The 21,125-nt window shown below is 36.4% G+C and overlaps 2 protein-coding genes across 2 annotated transcripts; both read left to right on the forward strand.

Annotated features, from left to right (window-relative positions):
- The first annotated feature begins 307 nt into the window (after positions 1-307).
- LOC133750822 (olfactory receptor 5H2-like) lies at positions 308-1,249 on the forward strand. The gene has a single exon (XM_062180512.1). It carries the CDS (start codon positions 317-319, stop codon positions 1,247-1,249), a length of 933 nt encoding a protein of 310 aa, XP_062036496.1. The 5' UTR covers positions 308-316.
- A 9,322-nt stretch (positions 1,250-10,571) lies between these two features.
- LOC133747817 (olfactory receptor 5H8-like) lies at positions 10,572-11,519 on the forward strand. The gene has a single exon (XM_062176200.1). The coding sequence runs from the start codon at positions 10,590-10,592 to the stop codon at positions 11,517-11,519; it is 930 nt and encodes a 309-aa protein (XP_062032184.1). The 5' UTR covers positions 10,572-10,589.
- Positions 11,520-21,125: the final 9,606 nt, after the last annotated feature.

The following is a 21,125-nucleotide window of genomic DNA, read 5'->3' on the forward strand; positions in this document are numbered from 1 at the left end:
GTGACTACATTCTGCAGAATCTGTTTTTTCATCCTCCTCATCACTCCTAGCATCATGTTATACATAGACTAGGCACTTTACATGTATTTCAATCACCTGGAGAAAATTTTAAAAAAAGGTTTTAGTAGTTGAAACAATTGCATTCACTTGAAGTTTTTGATTCCCCAAAACAATTTCCAGTAACACTAAATAAAATTAAAAATATACTGTGATAAAAATATGGTTTTCTGTCAAGCCCTTCTCCAGTATAATTGCTATAAATACTAGTAAATACTTTTTCATTTTCATTTTATTTCAGGAGATAACCAGTGAGGACATGGACAAGAAAAATGCAACTTTGCTGACAGAATTTATTCTCACAGGACTTACCTATCAACCTCAGTGGCAAATCCCCCTGTTCCTGGGGTTCTTGTTGATATATCTCCTGACTATTTTTGGGAACCTGGGACTTATTGCCCTCATTTGGAGTGACTCTCACCTTCACATCCCTATGTACTTGTTCCTTGGGAGTTTAGCCTTTGTTGATGCTTGGATTTCATCTACAGTGACTCCAAAGATGCTGGTCAACTTGTTAGCCAAGAATAAGATGATATCTCTCTCTGAATGTATGATACAATTTCTTTCCTTTGCATTTGGTGGAACTACTGAATGTTTCCTGCTGGCAACAATGGCTTATGATCGCTTTGTAGCCATATGCAAACCATTGCTTTATCCAGTGATTATGACAAATAGACTGTGCATTCGGCTAATAGCCTTGTCATTTGTAAGTGGTTTTGTTCATGCTTTAATTCATGAAGGGTTTTTATTCCGATTGACCTTCTGTCATTCCAACATATTACATCACTTTTACTGTGACATTATTCCTTTATTTAAGATTTCCTGTACTGATCCTTCTATTAATTTTCTAATGGTTTTCATTTTGTCTGGTTCAATTCAAGTGTTCACCATTGTGACAGTTCTTGTCTCTTATACATTTATTCTCTCTACAGTCCTAAAAAAGAAGTCTGAAAAGAGCATGAGGAAAGCCTTCTCCACCTGTGGAGCCCACCTCTTGTCTGTTTCTCTGTATTTTGGCCCTCTTCTCTTCATGTATGTGTGCCCTGCATCTCAACAAACAGATGATCAAGATATGATGGACTCTTTATTTTATACAATCATAATTCCTGTGTTAAATCCCATTATCTACAGTCTGAGAAATAAGAAAGTCATAGCCTCACTGTCACAAATATTACATAGATACATACACTAGTATCTCTTTTTAGTATTGTCACAGGACTTTCTTTATGGCTTTGGGTAAGAATTCAAAGTTTTTATAATTACAATTACTCTCAAAGTTTAATAGCTTAATTATTATAATAAATGAACTATTTAAAATATTGGTATTTTTAATTTGAAAAAAAACAAGGAATTTTAATGAAGTGTTTAGGTAGTCCTAGAATAATTACATAATAGGAAAACATTTACTATTTTATATGGTCCCTAGTATGGCTATACTAATACATTAAATGCTAAAATTGCCTATTTCTTGTAAAAATATGATTAGAATATAGAAAACAGCTTATGGGGTTGGAGGGGATGGAGCCTCATATCACACTTAGTCCATTTTGGTGGCATTCATGTGTGGTTGAGCAAATGGAGACCCTGAGAAATCTACTAGCCCTTTAAATATTTTTTATCCTGACTTGTTGGAAATTTTTTTATTCTCTTATAGGAATTCTACTCCCAAACCATTTAGAGAAATAAACAGAAATGTAAATGCAATCATAGAAAAAATGAGACAGTGAAAGCAGGGCCAAATTGTTAAGAGGACACCCTTAGCTCAGTTTATGAGTAATGAGAAGAGGAAAGTTTCCATTTTTGTTTATGATGCCTTCAAAGGTTTTTCCTGCTGTATTTATACGATATTAGGGAATGTGGGAACTACACTCACTTGAAGAAAACCTAACAGATAAGACTGAAGAATTAAATTAGTGTGGGGGCTGGCTCTGTGTTGTAGTAGGTTAATCCTCCACCTGTGGCACTGGCATCCTATACGGGCGCAGGTTCTAGTCCCGGCTGCCCCTCTTCGAACCCAGCTCTCTGCTATGGCCTGGGAAAGCAGTAGAGGATGGCCCAAGTGCTTGGGCCCCTGCACCCATGTGCGAGACCAGGAGGAAGCACCTGGCTCCTGGCTTTGGATCGCCACAGGTCCGGCCGTTGCAGCCATCTGGGGAGTGAACCAACGGAAGAAAGACCTCTCTCTCTGTATCTACCACTCTCTGTAACTCTGTCTTTCAAATAAATAAAATAAATCTTTTTAAAAAAGATTAATAAAGTAGATTAATGGATCTGGAAAGGCTACTGCACATCAGCTCACCTTAAGTTTCATTGATAACAATGGAAAGTATCATAGCCTAAGGTGCATTATTATTGCTCTTCTTTAAATTAGGATTAACTCTTTGTAAGGACTGCGAAAAAATTAGAAGAAATTATTTAATCTTAATAGTTAAAGGGTATAAAATATTTGTGTTTATAACAAATATCATTATTCTGTGCTTGCAGAGGTCCATTCAAAATCCAGACCAAATGTCTGCACTCCTGTTAACTGAAGGATATACTCTAAGTCCCAGGAAAGAGATTGTTTCAAAGTTCAGCTGCTTTCACTATTCCTTCCCTGAGAATACATAGTACTAGATGTGTCCACAGTCCGTTAGTTTCAACTGCTATGTAATATTTTCATTGTTCTAACGGTTTCTTGTCAATTATCCAGATTTTTGCTTTGTTTGTTCACTGTTCCCATCTAAACATTAGACCAGTAATATTTATGTAAACAATGGGCATCTATTTCTTCTGATAATGTAAAGGTCTGCTTCCCCCGTTGTTATTTCCCTTGTAAGAGAAGACATATTACACCATGGTCCTATAGAAAGGTGAGTATAACTGGTAACGTCTTACTTCAAGTTGGGTGAGGTTAAAGAAAGTAAGCGGGACTGTCAGAAATTATGACTTCTTCTCCAGCCCTCTCCTTGCAAATCTAGTCTACAGATTGCTCTTGTTTGGTTTATCCTTCATTCAAGCTCCCACTACCTTACATCTTCCAGAAGTTCACTAAAATCACCAGTCCATTGATATGATCCCATTGTCATTTTTATTATATATATGTATATATAATCCTTTGTGCAATCATTTTACCATTCATTCAGACATTGTGAAAGTGATTAAGTATTCATCTGTGAAAGCCCATATTCTACTGATCCTTTTAAAGAACTATGAAAATATATGCGTATTATTTGTTAGATATTTACATGAAAGGGATTATATCACATACACAGGTCATCTGGTTGTCGGAAATATGGTTCATGTTGGATTACAGCCACCCCCCACGGAAATACTTAAAATAACAGTAAAAAACTCTTTATCATGAAGGCATTTCCATAACTTTACTTGTATATTTAAAAGAATTTGTAGTTCCTCTCTCTTTATATACATGTATGTACATTATTTTTTCCTTCACACAATGCTTCCTGTTCTGCATGGGATTACTGGCAAAATTACCCTATGCTGTGTTCAAAGAAACAAAAAAAAAATGAGGATTTAAGTAAAAATACAAATGATATAGAAAACCAGAAAGATTTTTATCAAATTTCAAGTTGTGGGGAATAGCTATAGCAGAATATGTATATTAGATAAATATGACAATGTCTCTGATTTAGGCTTTGGTTTGGTTCTTTTAAATAGTATGTTTCAGACTTTAATGGAAGCCATAATTGCCTGGAGAGCTGTGGAAACACAGATCAGTCTGCTCCATCCTTTCCGTGATACTGGCTTGGGAGTACACCTATCGAAACACTTTTTAAAAATAATCAGTGAAGCAAACTAAAAATTTATTTATATAAGGTGAACAAATTTTGTGTATTGTATATATGTACAGATTTAAGAACATAATGAAACTTCTGACCCTACCCTCCTTCCTGACCACATTCCCACCCTCCCCTTTTTCCTTTCTCATTTTTCCTTTAAATTTTTACAGTGACATTTTCAGTTTATTTTATAATCACAATCTTAATCCTCTGCTAAATAAAGAATGTAACAAATAGTAAGTTAAAAAAACACTGTTCCTCAAGAGTATTGGCACAGGCTATAAACAGTATTAAAATCTCAAAATGTTAATTTTGCTCACACACATTACATTTTTTGTATCCTGTATATTATATCATGATACAGAATCAAGTCCAAGTGATGTGTTGCTATATCCTATTGCTGTAATGTGTTCATCGTCTGGGGAGGAACTTTGTAAGTGATAAATCTCAGGGAACTGTGTTCCAGCTGCTTCTTGACACACCCTTCTTTTCCTCTAGGTAGTTTGCACAGCCACCTAGACCTGCTGCAGAGACTTCTCTTATTTTGATCTTCACTCAGAACTAACATCTTTCTGGATCACTTGTTAAATGGACAAGAGTTATGCCCCCTTATGAGGAAATTATTATTTATGCAATGCAAACAGCTAACTTGCTTTGTACCTCTTTCTAGTCTGCGGGAGGGACTACATAGGATAACTTATCCATAACTTTAAAATGGATAATTCAACACACACCACATCATTGAACCCTTAGAAATGCACTAAGCTAGAAAGCCCATACATTTTTGTTAAACTTATTTCCAACTCTCTGCCTTGGCAAACTGTGTATTGCATCTTTGTGTAATGAGGAGAGGGGAGCAATGTGCCCTTGCTTCATGGAACTAAATGGGTAACCCACCACCTCCAGTTCTCCAGGATGGACTCAAAGATAGTGCGGTCCATGGATTTGTCCCTCTGACAAAACCCACCAGTGACACATGGGCTTCAGGGTCTCCATGCAACTTACTAAGATGGCTATTTCTCCCTACCAGTCTCCAGGCACCTTCATGGTGGTAGGGGAGGAAAGGCATGTGGTCTTCCTTCACAGGGTTATGGACACTCAGCCCCCTGACAGTACTTCAGGTTCAGGTCAGTGGGGCCCGTGAGGTTCTTGATCAGACAGTGTTAGAGAACATCACCTATGGTGTGCAGGCTGCTATCCCCTGGGAACGCAGTTCTTCCTCTGATCTTCTGGTATATTTCTATGGTCAGATCCAGCACAGCTTTTCCCTATTTAGCCATCTTGGATTCTCCTATTGAGTTTTGAGTTTCTGACTTTGGCCTGGCCCAGCCCTAGTTGTTGTAGACTTCTGGGATGTAAACCAGCAGATGAAAGATTTCCTTACCCTGCTTTGTTCCTCTGCCTTTCAAATACAAAATGAAAATAAATAAATAAAAACTAAAATAAAACGTTTAAATTTAAAAATAAGCAAGTAAGGCCGGCGCCGTGGCTTAACAGGCTAATCCTCCACCTTGCGGTGCTGGCACACTGGGTTCTAGTCCCAGTTGGGGCGCTGGATTCTATCCCAGTTGCCCCTCTTCCAGGCCAGCTCTCTGCTATGGCCCGGGAAGGCAGTGGAGGATACCCCAAGTCCTTGGGCCCTCACCTGCATGGGAGACCAGGAGAAGCACCTGGCTCCTGTCTTCGGATCAGCAAGATGCGCCGACCGCAGCAGCCATTGGAGGGTGAACCAACGGCAAAAAGGAAGACCTTTTTCTCTGTCTCTCTCTCACTATCCACTCTGCAGTTAAAAAATAAAAATAAAAAATAAGCAAGTAAATCTACTTCAAACCTCATGATTTCAACACTCCATGGGCTGAATTCTCTCACTGTTTGCTAGAACATTTATTTCCATGTTTGGCTCTGTGCCTCACTTTGTCCTTCATGGTCACTATCTTTCCACTCAACACTCTACTTTCCCATTTCTCTCTGGCTCAATATGTTTTTCTAATCATTCTCTCACAGTTTATTTATTGATCTTAGGTACCTTCAGACTTGAATAGCATGATTTTCTTTTGAAAAACTATTTTAGATTACAATTTAAAAGTCTTATTTCTTTTTTTCAATGCCTTGCAGGGTGTAGCAGAGTAGATTATGGAAATTTTAAGAAATTGTAAAACACTTGTGAAATTGAAATGCATCTGAAAGCAAAAATATGTAGACTACAGGAGTGTCTCATTGTTTTTAAATCCTGAAATGAATCCAGGGTGATAATGACCTCTGGCACTGTATCACACACTCAGTGAGAAACATTCTCATTCTTCTTTACTTTAGTCCTCCTTCTAATATTTTCCAGGTAAAATTTCTCCTCAGATTTCAACTTAAATTGGTATGTGTCTGGTTTTGAACTGCCATTTGCATAAGGATAAGAATTTTGCTTTGAAAATTTAGGCATTGGCTTAACTAAAGTTGAGTTTTTCTCAGACAAGACTACATTAATTGAAGCCCATGAAACATAAAATTTTATATATAAACTGAAGTTTACATAAACAAAACATGCCAGAGGCATCATCTATGATGGAGTAGTAGTAGATTACAGAGCTATTATAATTGTTAAGGCTAGAACTGTCTAGAACGAGTTAATGTTTTTGATTACCAAGTCTGTAATGTCCTGTGGGAAAATCTGGACTTATTTCTGTCCAAATTCACAGTACCCAGTAGCAAGACTTCAGTTTGTCCTACAGGGGATAAGTCCTCTGGTACTCTTAAGAGAACTTCAGATCTCTAGTCCTTCCACTTCTGAGAAAAGCGCATGCTTACACAACCGGTTGACTCTTGTGTGCACACAAATTATATTAATATAAACAACATTTTTTTGGAGATTGGGAAACTAAACCCCTGAAAAGAATCAATAGGAAAAGAATTGCCACTTTTATTGTTGTCAATTCTTTCTTATTTTATTTTTTTCTGTTTTAGGAAGTCTGCTATTTTTAAAGGACTACACATTTTTTTTCAGTAACTGGGTAAGACAGAAATGATTTACATATTTTCACTTGTATATAAAAGATGAAAATACTTTGAGTTTATAGCAATTTAGATAACATAACAGCCAAGTGAGAAGTGGAAAACAGCGCTTTATCTTCATATTTTACTGTGTGTCTAAAATTTGGGTAAACAAATAATTGTAAGATTGATTTATTCCCTTTAACAATGTTTTATTTGCATGTTTTACTAAAAACAATGACTGTGTAAGATTTAGTGATTTAGAGCTGCGAGCAATGCAAAACTAGGTTTCAAGATTCAAAACATAATGATTCTTAAACAAGAAATCTTTCTGTTGATTGTTATAAAAGTTATATTCTGCTTTGTTAGCATTCCGATTAAAACTCTTAAACTGTCAATCAAATATTATCTCCTCACCCTCTTCTTACTTGTCCAAATACTTTATGTATACTGCAGAAATATGTGAAAAATATCCATTCACCGCTCTTTCCAACATTTAATGACCTAAGAACCCACAAACAAACTTAATTTTATAATTTTTACACACTTAATGATTTGGAATTACCTGGAGGGAATCCCATTCCAAATAAAAAATGCATGTAAAATGGAAATATTGGCATTGATTATTTATATTGCCTTTTTAAGTTTCCTGTCTTTTGTTCAATATTATTCTGCCAAAAACTCTGAAGAACCAAGTATTCTCAAGATAAATGAGAGGATTGCTAAACAAAGTAAATTCCAATCACTGTAATAGCAAAGAAAAAGCAACTCTTACCTTCTGGCTTGAGGTGACCCACATGATGTCTTGATAAAAAGGTACAAAGTAAAATGACTGATAAAATCAAGCAAATTAGCATATCCAGCATTTCTTATAGTTACCTTTCTCTGTTGTTGGCGGTGAAAGTACCTAAATTTAATCTCTTGGCAAATTACCAGTATGTAGCATAATATTATTATTAATATTATATTAATATAATATTATACTATAATATACTAATTACATACTAACATATAATATAATATCAAAAATATACTACAATATACTAACTATATACTAATATATAATATCAATATTAGTATAATATAATATACTAATATTAATTATAATATTATAATGTTCATGGGGCCAGTGCCGTGGCTTACTTGGTTAATCCTCTGTCTGCGGCGCCGGCACCCCATATGGGTGCCGAGTTCTAGTCCCAGTTGCTCCTCTTCCAGTCCCGCTCTCTGCTGTAGCCCGGAAGGGCAGTGGAGGATGGCCCAAGTGCTTGGGCCCCTGCACCAGCATGGGAGACCAGGAAGAGGCACCTGGCTCCTGGCTTTGGATAGGCACAACACCAGTTGTAGCAGCCATTTGGGGAGTGAACCAACAGAAGGAAGATCTTTCTCTCTGTTTCTCTCTCTCACTGTCCTGCAACTTTACCTGTCAAAAAAAAAAAAAGTGCTCAGCTAATGCTAGTATGTATATGTATGATTATGTACGTATGTATGTATGTTTATGTATGATTAATGCAAAAAAATGAAACAAATTTAAATCACATCTCTTTTATAAAGAGTCCATGGGAAAAACTATTCTAAATGAGTGCCATAGTTGACAACTTTAATGAATTCCAGGGGTAAGGCAAACATTTACATTAAAATCTCTGAGCCTTTCCCTTTATTTAGTATTGGATCATTCTCTGATATATCCTTTTCCCTCTTTGACTTTTTTGCTAGCCACTCATCTATGTTTTCTCTATTTTTACTTCCTGCTTCTACATTCACTCAAATTTCCCTTTCCACTTGTTTTGTCTCTATTCTCCTCTCCATTTTATCTAGTCTTCATTTCTCTTCGGAAACTTTTATTAAAATGAAAAATATATACATTTATCTACATGTAGTATACAAATGTCAAGAGTTCTTTGCATTATTTGGAATGATCTCTTTAATTATTTTAAAGAAAATGTAAAGTGGGTTTAGTGTGCTAATGATTTTATATCCACTATTAATTATCCTCTGACCCTAATTCTAAACTTAAGAAAATAACGCTCTTACTAACATCACTAGAATGTCTTAATTTCCACACTGAAAGGTCTCTATTCATTTCTTGTCTTACTAGAGTATTATCTTGGTCTTTGGTCCTATACTTTGGTCCTATATTTGTTCTTAAATATCTTTCTGTTATGTATGTCCATATTAACCATATTTCCAGTCTAGAATCACAAAATATTATTGAGATTATACAAATCAGCTTGAAATTTGGGCAGGAAGATAAGACAGTGAATTTTCATTATCATATCCCAATAGTAGTTCACCAAAGACAGCTGTCACTGCTGTTTGACTCAGATGCCCAGTTCACACTCAACGCTATTGTGGAAGAGGAGTGCACATGCCTGACATCTCAAACTTCTGCCTTAGTTGCCATTTCTACCAAAATTCTATTATTCTGTTTTGGTTTTGCCTCTCTCTCTCTCTCTCTCTTTCAACATATATATAATCAAATATAAAATCATTCAGGGAGAATGCAGGGGAGAGGTTGACTTCCCAAACCTCAATCAAGACCACTCACTGTAGGAGCAAGGAAGATGTGCAAGTATTTCTATCTCTTTGGCTTCCAGAGTAGATGGAAGTCTTGGTCCACTAAAAAGACTGTTTCAGAAAGGGGATCAAATGTGGCCACCTCATAAATAATACTTACCCACGCGATAATCTCTTCAATGTAACTTCTTCTAGATTCATCTCACTTCTGTTCTTTGTGTGCACTTTCCACTGGGTAGTCATTCATAACTACACCTCCAACTACTCCAGTGACACCTGTGTCATTATTTTGATCAGCATATAGCAGACCTGCTCTTCTCAATATAATCGCACCTAGCAGTTGAGAGATTACTCTTCCTACAAATTTGACAATGAATCTAATTTCTCAGTCTCATTTTTTTTATGACTTGGGGAACATTCTGTTTTTCACTGACCAAATATTTTTAAATATCTGATATACAAGTGAATCTTAGTGACTACACATTCTGAATTCTTAATCTCTTTGCCAACCTCATCACACTGGATATCATATGACACATGAACTTGGCACTACACTTGGCACTTGGATCATCAAGGGCCATTTCAAAAATGCAGATTACAAAATCTCATTGACTCTATTTTTATCTTAATATCTCACAATCTATATTTTGTCCAGAATTTTCCCTAGGCCATTGGGATGATTAATGTGATTCAGTAAAGTCTGGACAACAGTAATTCCTTCCCAATTAATACCCTAACTTCAGTTTCACCTCTGCATGTCATTTTGTGCACTCAAAAATTAATTTCAAGATTGCTTTTTCATATCACATTCCATTTAAAACCTACTAGTATAAGCCTATAGCGTAAGTAATAAAGTTCAATTTCCTTCACATGATATTTAATTCATTTTATAATTCAGGCCTCTGAATTATTTTCTTTTGACCCTGAGCAAGCTCTCAGGCAGAAAAATTCCAAAGGCAATCAATAATTTTTTTTACAAATTTGAGACAAGATTCAAAGCTCTTACTTTTTTTCTAAATATGTTAATTCTGTATATTTTAAATACAGAAGAAACTGAAACACTTTTCCATTTTCAGGCATCTCAAAATATTTTTTTTTCTTTTATAGTGGTAATAAATAAAACTAGAGAGTATACCAATAAGAGTATAATTCTATTTCAACTCTACTACTCTGATTTTTCTCTTTGCAAATACTTATTGAATATCATTTTACACTCACTGCCTTTCATTTCAGGGGACATCCAGTGAGGGCATGGAAAAGAAAAATTCAACCTTGCTGGCAGAGTTTGTTCTCACGGGACTTACCTTTCCGTCACAGTGGAAAATCCCTGTCTTCCTGGGGTTCTTGCTGATCTATCTCCTCACCATCATGGGAAACCTGGGACTCATTGCTCTCATTTGGAGTGACCCTCACCTTCATATTCCCATGTATTTGTTTCTTGGGAGTTTAGCCTTGGTGGATACTTGGTTATCATCCACAGTGACTCCAAAGATGCTGGTCAACTTGTTATCCAAGAGTAAGATGATATCTCTCTCAGAATGCATGATACAATTTTTTTCTTTTGCAGTTAGTGCAACCACAGAATGTTTTCTGTTGGCAACAATGGCTTATGATCGCTATGTAGCCATATGCAAACCATTACTTTATCCAATGATTATGGACAATGGACTATGCATTCGGCTGTTAGTCTTGTCATTTGGGGGTGGCTTTATTCATGCCTTAATTCATGAAAGTTTTCTATTGAGATTAACCTTCTGTCATTCCAACATAGTATATCACTTTTATTGTGATATTATACCATTGTTAAAGATTTCTTGTACTGATCCTTCTATTAATATTCTAATGCTTTTTATTTTCTCTGGTTCAATTCAGGTATTCACCATTGTAACAGTTCTTGTCTCTTATACATTTATTCTCTTTGCAATCTTAAGAAAGAAATCTGAAAAGGGCTTAAGGAAAGCTTTCTCCACCTGTGGATCCCACCTCTTGTCTGTCTGTTTATATTATGGCCCGCTTCTCTTCATGTATGTTCGCCCGACATCTTCAGAAACAAATGATCAGGATATGATCTTCTCTCTGTTTTACACTGTCATAATTCCAGTGCTAAATCCAATTATCTACAGTCTGAGAAATAAGAAAGTCATAGACTCACTTTCCAAAAGTTTAAAGAGAAATGTATAGATCTCATACAAATATAGGGACCGGCACTGTGGCGTAGCAGGTTAAAGCCCTGGCCTGAAGTGCTGGCATCCCATATGGGCCAGTTCTAGTCCTGGCTGTTCCTCTTCTGATCCAGCTTTCTGCTATGGCCTGGGAAAGCAGTAGGAGATGGCCCAAGTCCTTGGGCCCCTGCATCCATGTGGGAAACCCGGAAGAAGCTCCTGGCTCCTGGCTTCGGATTGGCACAACTCCGGTCGTTGTGGCCATTTGGGGAGTGAACCATTAGATGGAAGACCTCTCTCTGTCTCTACCTCTCTCTGTAACTCTGTCTTTCAAATAAATAAAAATAAATCTTAAAAAATATTTTTTACCTTTTTATTAAAACAAAAATAATAATGATTGTGGAATGTTATTAAATTGTTAGTAAATAATTAATTCTAAAATATTTATGTCAATTATTAAGACATACAAGGAATTTTAATCAAGTTTCTATGTAAAAAACAAAAAATTGAAATTGAAACACATTTAAACATTCAGAGGCTTATAAGTTGTTGCATTATAAATACATATCATGCTAAAATAGTACTGTTTCTCTCAAAAAACCCACTAAACTTGAATATGGTAATCCATTCAGCTAATAGTGATGTATAATTACTGAAGACTTACATCATATTTTCCACATAGTTATGGTAGTTTGGTGAGTAGGAAAATTCCAGAAAATTATATTGGCCATGAAAACATCTTTCATTTCACTTTATTTGGGTGAATTTCACTTCTTGGAGCAATTCAACTCACATAGGACACTCACATGGGAAATAAGCAGAAGTCAGCATGCAATCAGGAATACAATGAGAAGCAATTTGAAATGGAGAAGACACAGCTAAACAGAGGGAAGGCATTCCAACCTCAGAGTACTTCTTTGAGCAAAGAGAGATGAGCAGACTCTCTTTCTCTTTGTTGCCTTCAAGTGCCCCGTCTAGCTGTGTTTGTTCAGGTCAACTGAAAAGCCTAATGAATTCTGAAAGCTGAAAGATTAAAGAATTTGGTAAGAGTAGCTCTAGAAAAAAATTGGCAGCATAGGAAGGAAGTATATTTTAGCTTCCTAGTATTAAACTAAGAATGTTGTAAAAAAGAAAAGTAAATTAGTAATAATAAAGATTATTTAGATATGTTTTTCACATGAGGGCTTTTAAATGAATATTCACAAAGTTCAAATAATGTGTACATGATATGATTTCAAAGTGGCTAGTGGGACTGGGAAAACCATTAAAATGAGCAAGAATTTGGATGTTTTGTGCCTGAAAGGTCCATCATTTTTCTCCCTTTCTATATTTTTAAAATATGAGCATTCCATTTTCATTTGCCTGTGCTATTCACCCCTCATCACTGAAATCCGGGTATTTTTCTTTTTTTTTTTCTAATTTTTATTTATTTATTTATTTTTGACAAGCAGAGTGGATAGTGAGAGAGAGAGAGAGACAGAGAGAAAGGTCTTCCTTTGCCGTTGGTTCACCCTCCAATGGCCGCTGCGGCCGGCGCACCGCGCTGATCCGAAGCCAGGAGCCAGGTGCTTCTCCTGGTCTCCCATGCAGGTGCAGGGCCCAAGCACTTGGGCCATCCTCCACTGCACTCCCGGGCCACAGCAGAGAGCTGGCCTGGAAGAGGGGCAACCGGGACAGGATCGGTGCCCCGACCGGGACTAGAACCCGGTGTGCCGGCGCCGCAAGGCGGAGGATTAGCCTGTTAAGCCACAGCGCCGGCCTTGAAATCCGGGTATTTTTCTACAAATACATTGGGTCCTCAACTACTGACCTATCAGTTTTAAAAACTTACAGTTAGTCATCTTAATTATGTTTTTTTGCTTATAAGAAGGTATTTTAAATTTTTTTTGGAAAAAATGTGAAAATTGACTGAGTTTGTGTTTAACGATAAAGAATAAACTTGAAAATATGAGATGCTCTCTTGAATAGCTGAATCAATTTTATGGTTAGCTTTTGTCATTTTCTTTGTATAAATATGCATAAATATATACATATATATATAAATGTACTCACTTATTTGTTGAATTACACACACACACACACACAAAGACACACACCAAAGAATACAGAATCATAAAAGGACTTTTTAAAAACTATTATTTATTCATTTGAAAGGCAGAATTACACAATGAGAGAGACAAAGAGATCTTCCATCTACTGGTTCACTCCCAAATGGTCCAAATGGCTGGAGTTGGGCGAGTCTAAATCCAGGAGCCTCTTCTGGGTTTCCCACATAAGTACAGGGGACCAAGCACTTCGTTCATCCTCCACTGCTTTCCCAAGCACATTAGCAGGGAACAGGATCAGAAGTTTAGCACCTGGGATGTGAACTGATGCCCATATGTGATGCCAGCACTGCAGTACCAGCTCTAATATAGTTAATCTTAAAAAATGAAGAATTCAACAGTGGTAAGTGTAAAAACAACTGTTCTTTAGAAGTATGGACAAGGGTTAAAAACAATAATCAAAATCAATTTTTGTACTCAATATATTACCATAAATCAGAGAAAACATATAATAATATTTGTTTTTTTGGGGGGGCAGTTTATTTCACTAAGCAAAATGATCTCAAACTGCATCTTGTGCCAAAAGACAGTATTTTTAATGGCTGAGTAGTATACCATCACACACACACTCACACATATACACCAAATTTTCTTGGTCAAGTCATCAATTGATGGACATATGAGTTTCTTTCATATCCAAGTTATTGTGACTTGAACTGCTATAAACATGGGGGTACAGAGGGAGAGTCCAAGAAGGCTGAATAAGGAAAAGATATACTGACTTTGACCAGAGAAAGACAGCATAAGAAAAGCAGATCAAGTGTATTCCCAGGGGAGAGTTGGAAGGAAGTTTGTCATGGAAATTCTATAGAAAGAAGATGGAATCCATGGAGCAGCATGGGAAGAGTGGACACACAGCAGGGAGAACACCACATATGACTCCCACAACCAGGGCCAAGAGGAGACAGCAACCTTTGACAGCAAAGGTGAAAGTAGACTGAACAACCGGTCACTGGTGATACTGCATGAGAGATAACTTTGCAGACCACACTGCCTTTGAGATCTAGGGTTGGTCATTGAAGACAGTTCAGTGTTCACACTGAGAACTGTATAGGTCCTTTGTGCAGTGTGTGTGGGTAAGGGTTCTGTCCACTGCAGGCTAACCCCAGTCATTGATCAGCTTGGAAGAGAGGAGGTGAGGTTCTGATTATGCCAACAGGAATGATCATACCCTCCTCCCTCCTGACAATAGAGAAATTCTACAACATCCAACTTGGATGTCACCCTGGATTCTCACCCCACCCTTGAACACGGTCCAGAGCTCCAAGGCCCCACCCAGCATATGCCTCTGAGTATGAGGCATAATTCAAAGATAAAACCCATCAGTGGAGAAAACCAACAAATGTCTCCACAAATGCCTAAAAATAAACACAAACAAGAAACTATAAGGAAGACAATATGACTTTGTCAAAGAAACACAACAACACTTCAATATTAGAATGTGAGGACAGAGATTAATGAAAATCCTGAAAAGGAATTCACAGGAATAATCAGAATAATCATAGGATTACTCAAAAGCAATAAGAAGCAAATTCATTCATGAAAGAAATCCGTGCATGACATTGATGAAAAATTTTCCCATGATATAGAGGTTGTGAAGACAAACTGATATATTAAACATGTACTGCTTGATATGTCAAATAAAAAACACACTGGAAAGCTTTAACAACAGATTTGGTGAAGCAGAAGACTATGCAAGCTAGAAGACAAACCTTTGGAAATACCTCAGTCAGACAGAAGAAAAAGAAGGAGGAGGAGGAGGAGGAGGAGGAGGAGCAGGAGGAGGGAGACAATATATTGGAAGGTCTATTCAGTCAAATAATAACAGAAAATTTCCCTAATTTGGAGAAAGAAAGGGAAATTGAAGTACAAGAAGCACATAGAACTCCTAATAGACATGACCAGAAAAGATCTTCACCAAGACACATTGTAGCCAAACTTTCAATAGTAAAACATAAAGAACAGATTCTAAAATGCACACAAGAGATACACCAGATTACCTTCAAAGAATCACCAATTAGACTGAAAACTGATTTCTCATATTAATCCTACAAGCTAGGAGAGAAGGGAGATAGTCCAAGTCTTAAAAAACTATCAACCCAGAATACTGTACTCTGCAGAGCTCTCATTTATTTATTTTTTTAAAATTAAACTTTTATTTAATGAATATAAATTTCCAAAGTACAGCTTATGGGTTACAGTGGCTTCCCCCTCCAAAAACTTCCCTCCCATCCACAACCCTCCCCTTTCCCGCTCCCTCTCCCCTTCCAATCACATCATGATTCATTTTCAATTCTCTTTATATACAAAAGATCAGTTTAGTATATATTAGGTAACGATTTCAACAGTTTGCCCCCATATAGCAACACAAAGTGAAAAAAAAATACTGTTGGAGTACTAGTTATAGCATTAAATAAGAGTGTACAGCACATTAAAGACAGAGAGCTCTCATTTATGAATGAAGGTGAAATAAAGACCTTCCATAATAAAGAGAAATTGAGTGTCATCACTCATCCAGCCTTACCAAAAATGCTTAAGGATGTGCTAAAATACATAAACACAGAAAGACAGAAAGATAGTCATCATTACAAAATAATGTGAAGGCAGAAAACCTAGTAAAAGTACAAAGGAAAGTCAAAGAAAACAATAGGAATATTTATGGGAAAATGAAGGACCAAGTTGTTACTTGTCAATAGTTACCTTGAATGTAAATGGCCTAAATTCTCCACTTAATAGATACAGATTTTCTGAGTGGATTAAAAAACAATACTTGTCTATTTGCTCCCTGCAACAAACACAACTCACTAACAAAGATACATACAGACTGGAAGAGAAATGATGAGAAAAGGTTTTCCATACTAATGTAAAGCAAAAAAGAGCAGGAGTATCCATCCTATTATCAGGCAAAATAGACTTTAATACAAAAATTGTTTAAAGAGACAAGACAACAAGGGCATTATGTAATGATTTAGGGATCAATTTAATATTAAGATGTGACTACAGTAAATATATATGAACCAAATACCAGGGCGACTGGCAATTCAAAACAGATGTTAATGGGAGACATAGACACAAATACAATAATAATGGGGGACTTCAACACCCCACTTTCTTCAAGGAACAGATAACTAGACAGAAAATCAACAACAAATGAACAGCAGAGTTTATTGACACTGTGGACCAATGGAGCTATATGAAGGCTACAGAACATTTTATTCCACAGTTGAAGAATTTACATTCTTTTCATCAGTGCATGGAACTTTGTCTAAGATAGAACATATGTGAGGCCATAAAGCAAGTCTCAGCAAATTCAAAGAAACTGAAATCATACTATGTATCTTTTCTGAACACAAAGGAATGATGCTGGAAATTAATATTAGGAATCTCCAGAAAATATGGAAATACAGGGAGACCAAAGAACACACTCCTGAATGAACAATGGGTCATAGAAGAAATGCAAAGGGAAATAAAAAAAATTCCAGGAAATGAATGAAGGTGACAATACAACATATAAAAATTTATGGAATACAGAAAAAGCAGTGTTAAGAGGGATGCTTATAACAATTAGTGCCTACATCAAGAAATTGAAAAGGCATCGAATAAGTTGTCAAAGCATCTCAAATACATAGAAAACAAACAACACATCAAACCACAATTAGTAGGGGGGGGAGAAATAATTAAAATTATAGAAGAAATAAAATTAAAACAAAAAAATGCAAAAGATCAGTGTAATGAAGAGCTGCTTTATGAAAAATTAAACAAAACTGATATACCATTGTCCAAGTTACTTCCCCCAAAGAGGGAGAAGACCCAAATCAATAAAGTCAGAGATGAAAAAGGACATATAATAATGGACACAATAGAAAGAAAAAGAATAATCAGGAATTACTACAAAAACTGTATGCCAACATATTGGAAAAACTAAAAATGGATAGATTCCTAGACATATACAATCTACCAAAATTGAGTCACGAATACATAAAAAACTTAAACAGACCACAAACTAAGATAGAGATTGAATCACTAATAAAGGCACCCCCCACCACCAAACAAAAAGTCCAGGACCAGATAGCTTCACTGCTTATACTACCAGAGTTTTAAAGAAGAACTAATTTCAATTCTGCTAAAATTATTCCAAATAATTGAAAGGGAGTGAATCTCCCCAAACTCCTTTTATAAGGCCAGTATCTCCTTAATTTCAAAACCAGAAAAATACACCGCAAAGGAAGAGAACTACTGACCAATATCACTGATAAATATAGATGCAAAAACCCTCAACAAAATACTAGCCATTTGAAACCAGCAGCACATCAGAAAGATCATTCAGCAGGGCCACGTGGGATTTATCCTGGTATTGCAGGGATGATTCTACATATGCAAGCCAATGAATGTGATACATGCCGCACCCCGGGTTCTAGTCCCGGTCGGGGCGCCAGATTCTGTCCCGGTTGCTCCTCTTCCAGTCCAGCTCTCTGCTGTGGCCCGGGAGTGCAGTGGAGGATGGCCCACGTCCTTGGGCCCTGCACCCACATGGGAGACCAGTAGGAAGCACCTGGCTCCTAGCTTCGGATCGGCACAGAGCGCCAGCTGCAACGCGCTGGCTGTAGTGGCCACTTAGGCGGTGAACCAATAGAAAAAGGAAGACCTTTCTCTCTCTCTCCCTCTCTCTCTCACTGTCTAACTCTGCCTGTCCAAACAAACAAACAAACAAACAAAAAAAACAAATTAAGGAATAAAGCCATAGGATTATCTCAATAAATGCAGAGGAAGCATTTGATAAAATACATCTTTTCATGATGAAAACCTTAAGGAAATTGGGTATAGAAGGAAAATTCCTCAACATAATCAAGGCAATATACAACAAACCCATAACCATGGGAGGTTGTATGGATATTTCTCAGAGATCTGAAGTAGATAGACCATAAGACCCAGCAATCCCACTCCTGGGAATTTGCCTAAGGGAAATGAAATCATCATATGAAAGATTTATATGTACCTTCATTTTATTACAGCTCAATTCACAATGGCTAAGATATGGAATCAACCCAGATGTGCATTAACTGATGGTTGGATAAAGAAAATATGTTATATACACACTATGGAGTACTACTCAGCCATAAAAAATGAAATCCTATCTTTCACATCAAAATGGATGCAACTGGAAACCATTATTCTTAGTGAAATAAGTCAATCTCAAAAAGACAAATATCATATGTTTTCCCTCATCTGTAGTAATTAATATAGTACAAAAATGTAAAATATGAGTGAAATTGACATTTTGAGATTCAATGATTGTTTGCAGCCCTTGTCTCTACTTTTGAGGAACAATTTTATTTTTTTTCTTTCTCTTTGTTGAATTCTTTACTTAGTATAGGGTTAATCTTATGATTATAAAATAAACTAAAAGTATGTCATTATACTTTTAAAAGATGGAATTAAAATAATTAAAAGAAGGAATAAGAAAGGAAGGAGGAGGTAGGGCAGGGGTTGGGTGGAAGGGAAGTTAGCTTGGGAAGTATCATTATGTTCTTAAATCTATATATGAAATAGATGAAATTTGTTCACCTTATAAAAATTTCAAAAAAGGAGTAAGGAACTTGAATATAAAAAAAGTCACAAGGAACTGAAAGTGTGCTTTTGTAAAAAATAAAATAAAAGAAGAAAAGAAGGATAAGGGAGGGTGGGAGTGAGGGAGGAATGGTGGTAGGGTGGGAATTATTATTGTGCTCTTAAAACTGTATATATGAAGTACATAAAATGGGTTACCTTTATGTAAATAAAAAATAAGAAAAAGAAGTAAAAAATCTCCCCAAGAAACCCCTGAGATGGGTTATGTTGTAAAATATGTAAAAAACAAACAAACAAACAAACAAAAAAACAAAACATGAGCTACAAATAACTCCATTGTAGGCTAATTGATGGCTAGTGATCCTGATGTGTTTGTTTCCCATTTTTTTAACTTTTTTTAAAGATATACAAATTTCATGTATTTCATATATGCAGATTTAGGAACAGAGTGGTATTTCCCACCCTAACCTCCCTTCCACATAGGCTCCCACCACTCCTCCTCCATCCTCTCTTTCCTTCTCTCAGTATTTACAATGATCTACTTTCTGTTACTTTATAGTCATTTCTTCTTTTCAAGAATGCCTATTTATGTCCTGGGTAGAGTATTTTGTGCTAACAATTTTTTTTTCTTTTAGGACTTGGACTATTTCTCTACATTCTCTCCTAGCATGTAAGGTTTCTGGTGAGAAATCAACTGCCAATCTAAATTGAAATTGTTTATCTGTAACCTGGCATTTCTCTCTTGCATATTTTAGGATCTTTTTACATTTGACATTTGAAAGGTTGACTATAATGTGTCATGGTGACCATCTTATCTGATCATGTCAATTTTGATTTCTATGTGCTTCTTATAATTGAATATGCATATCTTTCTCCAAATTAGAGATATATTTGCCATAATTTTGCTGAATAGGCCTTCTATCATTTCTATCTTTCTATACCTTCAGGAGCTCCTACAACATGCATGTTTTTTCATTCCATGATATCCCATAGATCTTGACCACTATTTTTGTTTATTCTAGTTTTTTTTTCATTTTTAGTTTCACATATTTTCAAAGATTTGTCTTCTAGCTCAGATATTTTTTCTTCTGCCTCAATGAGTCTGTTGTTAAGGGTTTCCACTGTATTTCTTGTTTGACAAATTGAATTATTCATTTTGAATATCTCTACCTCCAAAGAGAATTCATCATCCACGTCAAATATGGATTTCTTTAACTCTATTTGCATGCCTGTGTTTTTAAGTATTCTTATGATCATTCTTTAGAATTCCTTTTCAAGTGTGTAATCAATCTCTTCATCTTCACCTTCTTATATTCAAATGATGTTGTGTTCCTTTTGGGAAATCATATTGTCTTCCTTGTTCATGTTTCTTATATTTTGACATTTATTTTTAGGCATCTGTGGAAACAATTGTGGGTTTTCTTTTCTGAGGGCTATATTCTTTGAAATATGGCTTAGTGGAATGCCTGTTGCTTCAGTGAATATACAGATGTGTGTTCTGGGTGGGGGCAGGGAGCTCTGGCCAGTGCTTGAAAATGAGGCAAGAGTCTAGAGTGACAACCAAGATGGCCACAGTAGATTATATCTGTTATCAGCACAGGGGAGGATATGATCATGTGGGATGGAGTGTTCACAGCCTCAGCCCCTACATGACATGATAATCCAACTGTTCAGGGTGATTCCATAGTGCCTGTACATCCCACCCAGTCAGGCACATGAACCATACAAAGTATCTATGCACTTCTCCATCTGAGCATAGAACCCTCTACAATGGTCTTCCCCATAACTCTGAGAACTATAAGCATTTTCAGCCGAACTCCGTGATTGTCCAAAGATCTTGGCACACCTCACACCCTATTTCACAGGTGCAGGTTTCCCCCAGTCACAGGGCACAGGGATCCCACACTCACAGGTTGCAAAGGATAAACTCTCTGCCCTGTGAACCTCCCCCA

Source organism: Lepus europaeus, chromosome 2 (genome assembly GCF_033115175.1).
Source record: "Lepus europaeus isolate LE1 chromosome 2, mLepTim1.pri, whole genome shotgun sequence".
NCBI lineage: Eukaryota > Metazoa > Chordata > Mammalia > Lagomorpha > Leporidae > Lepus > Lepus europaeus.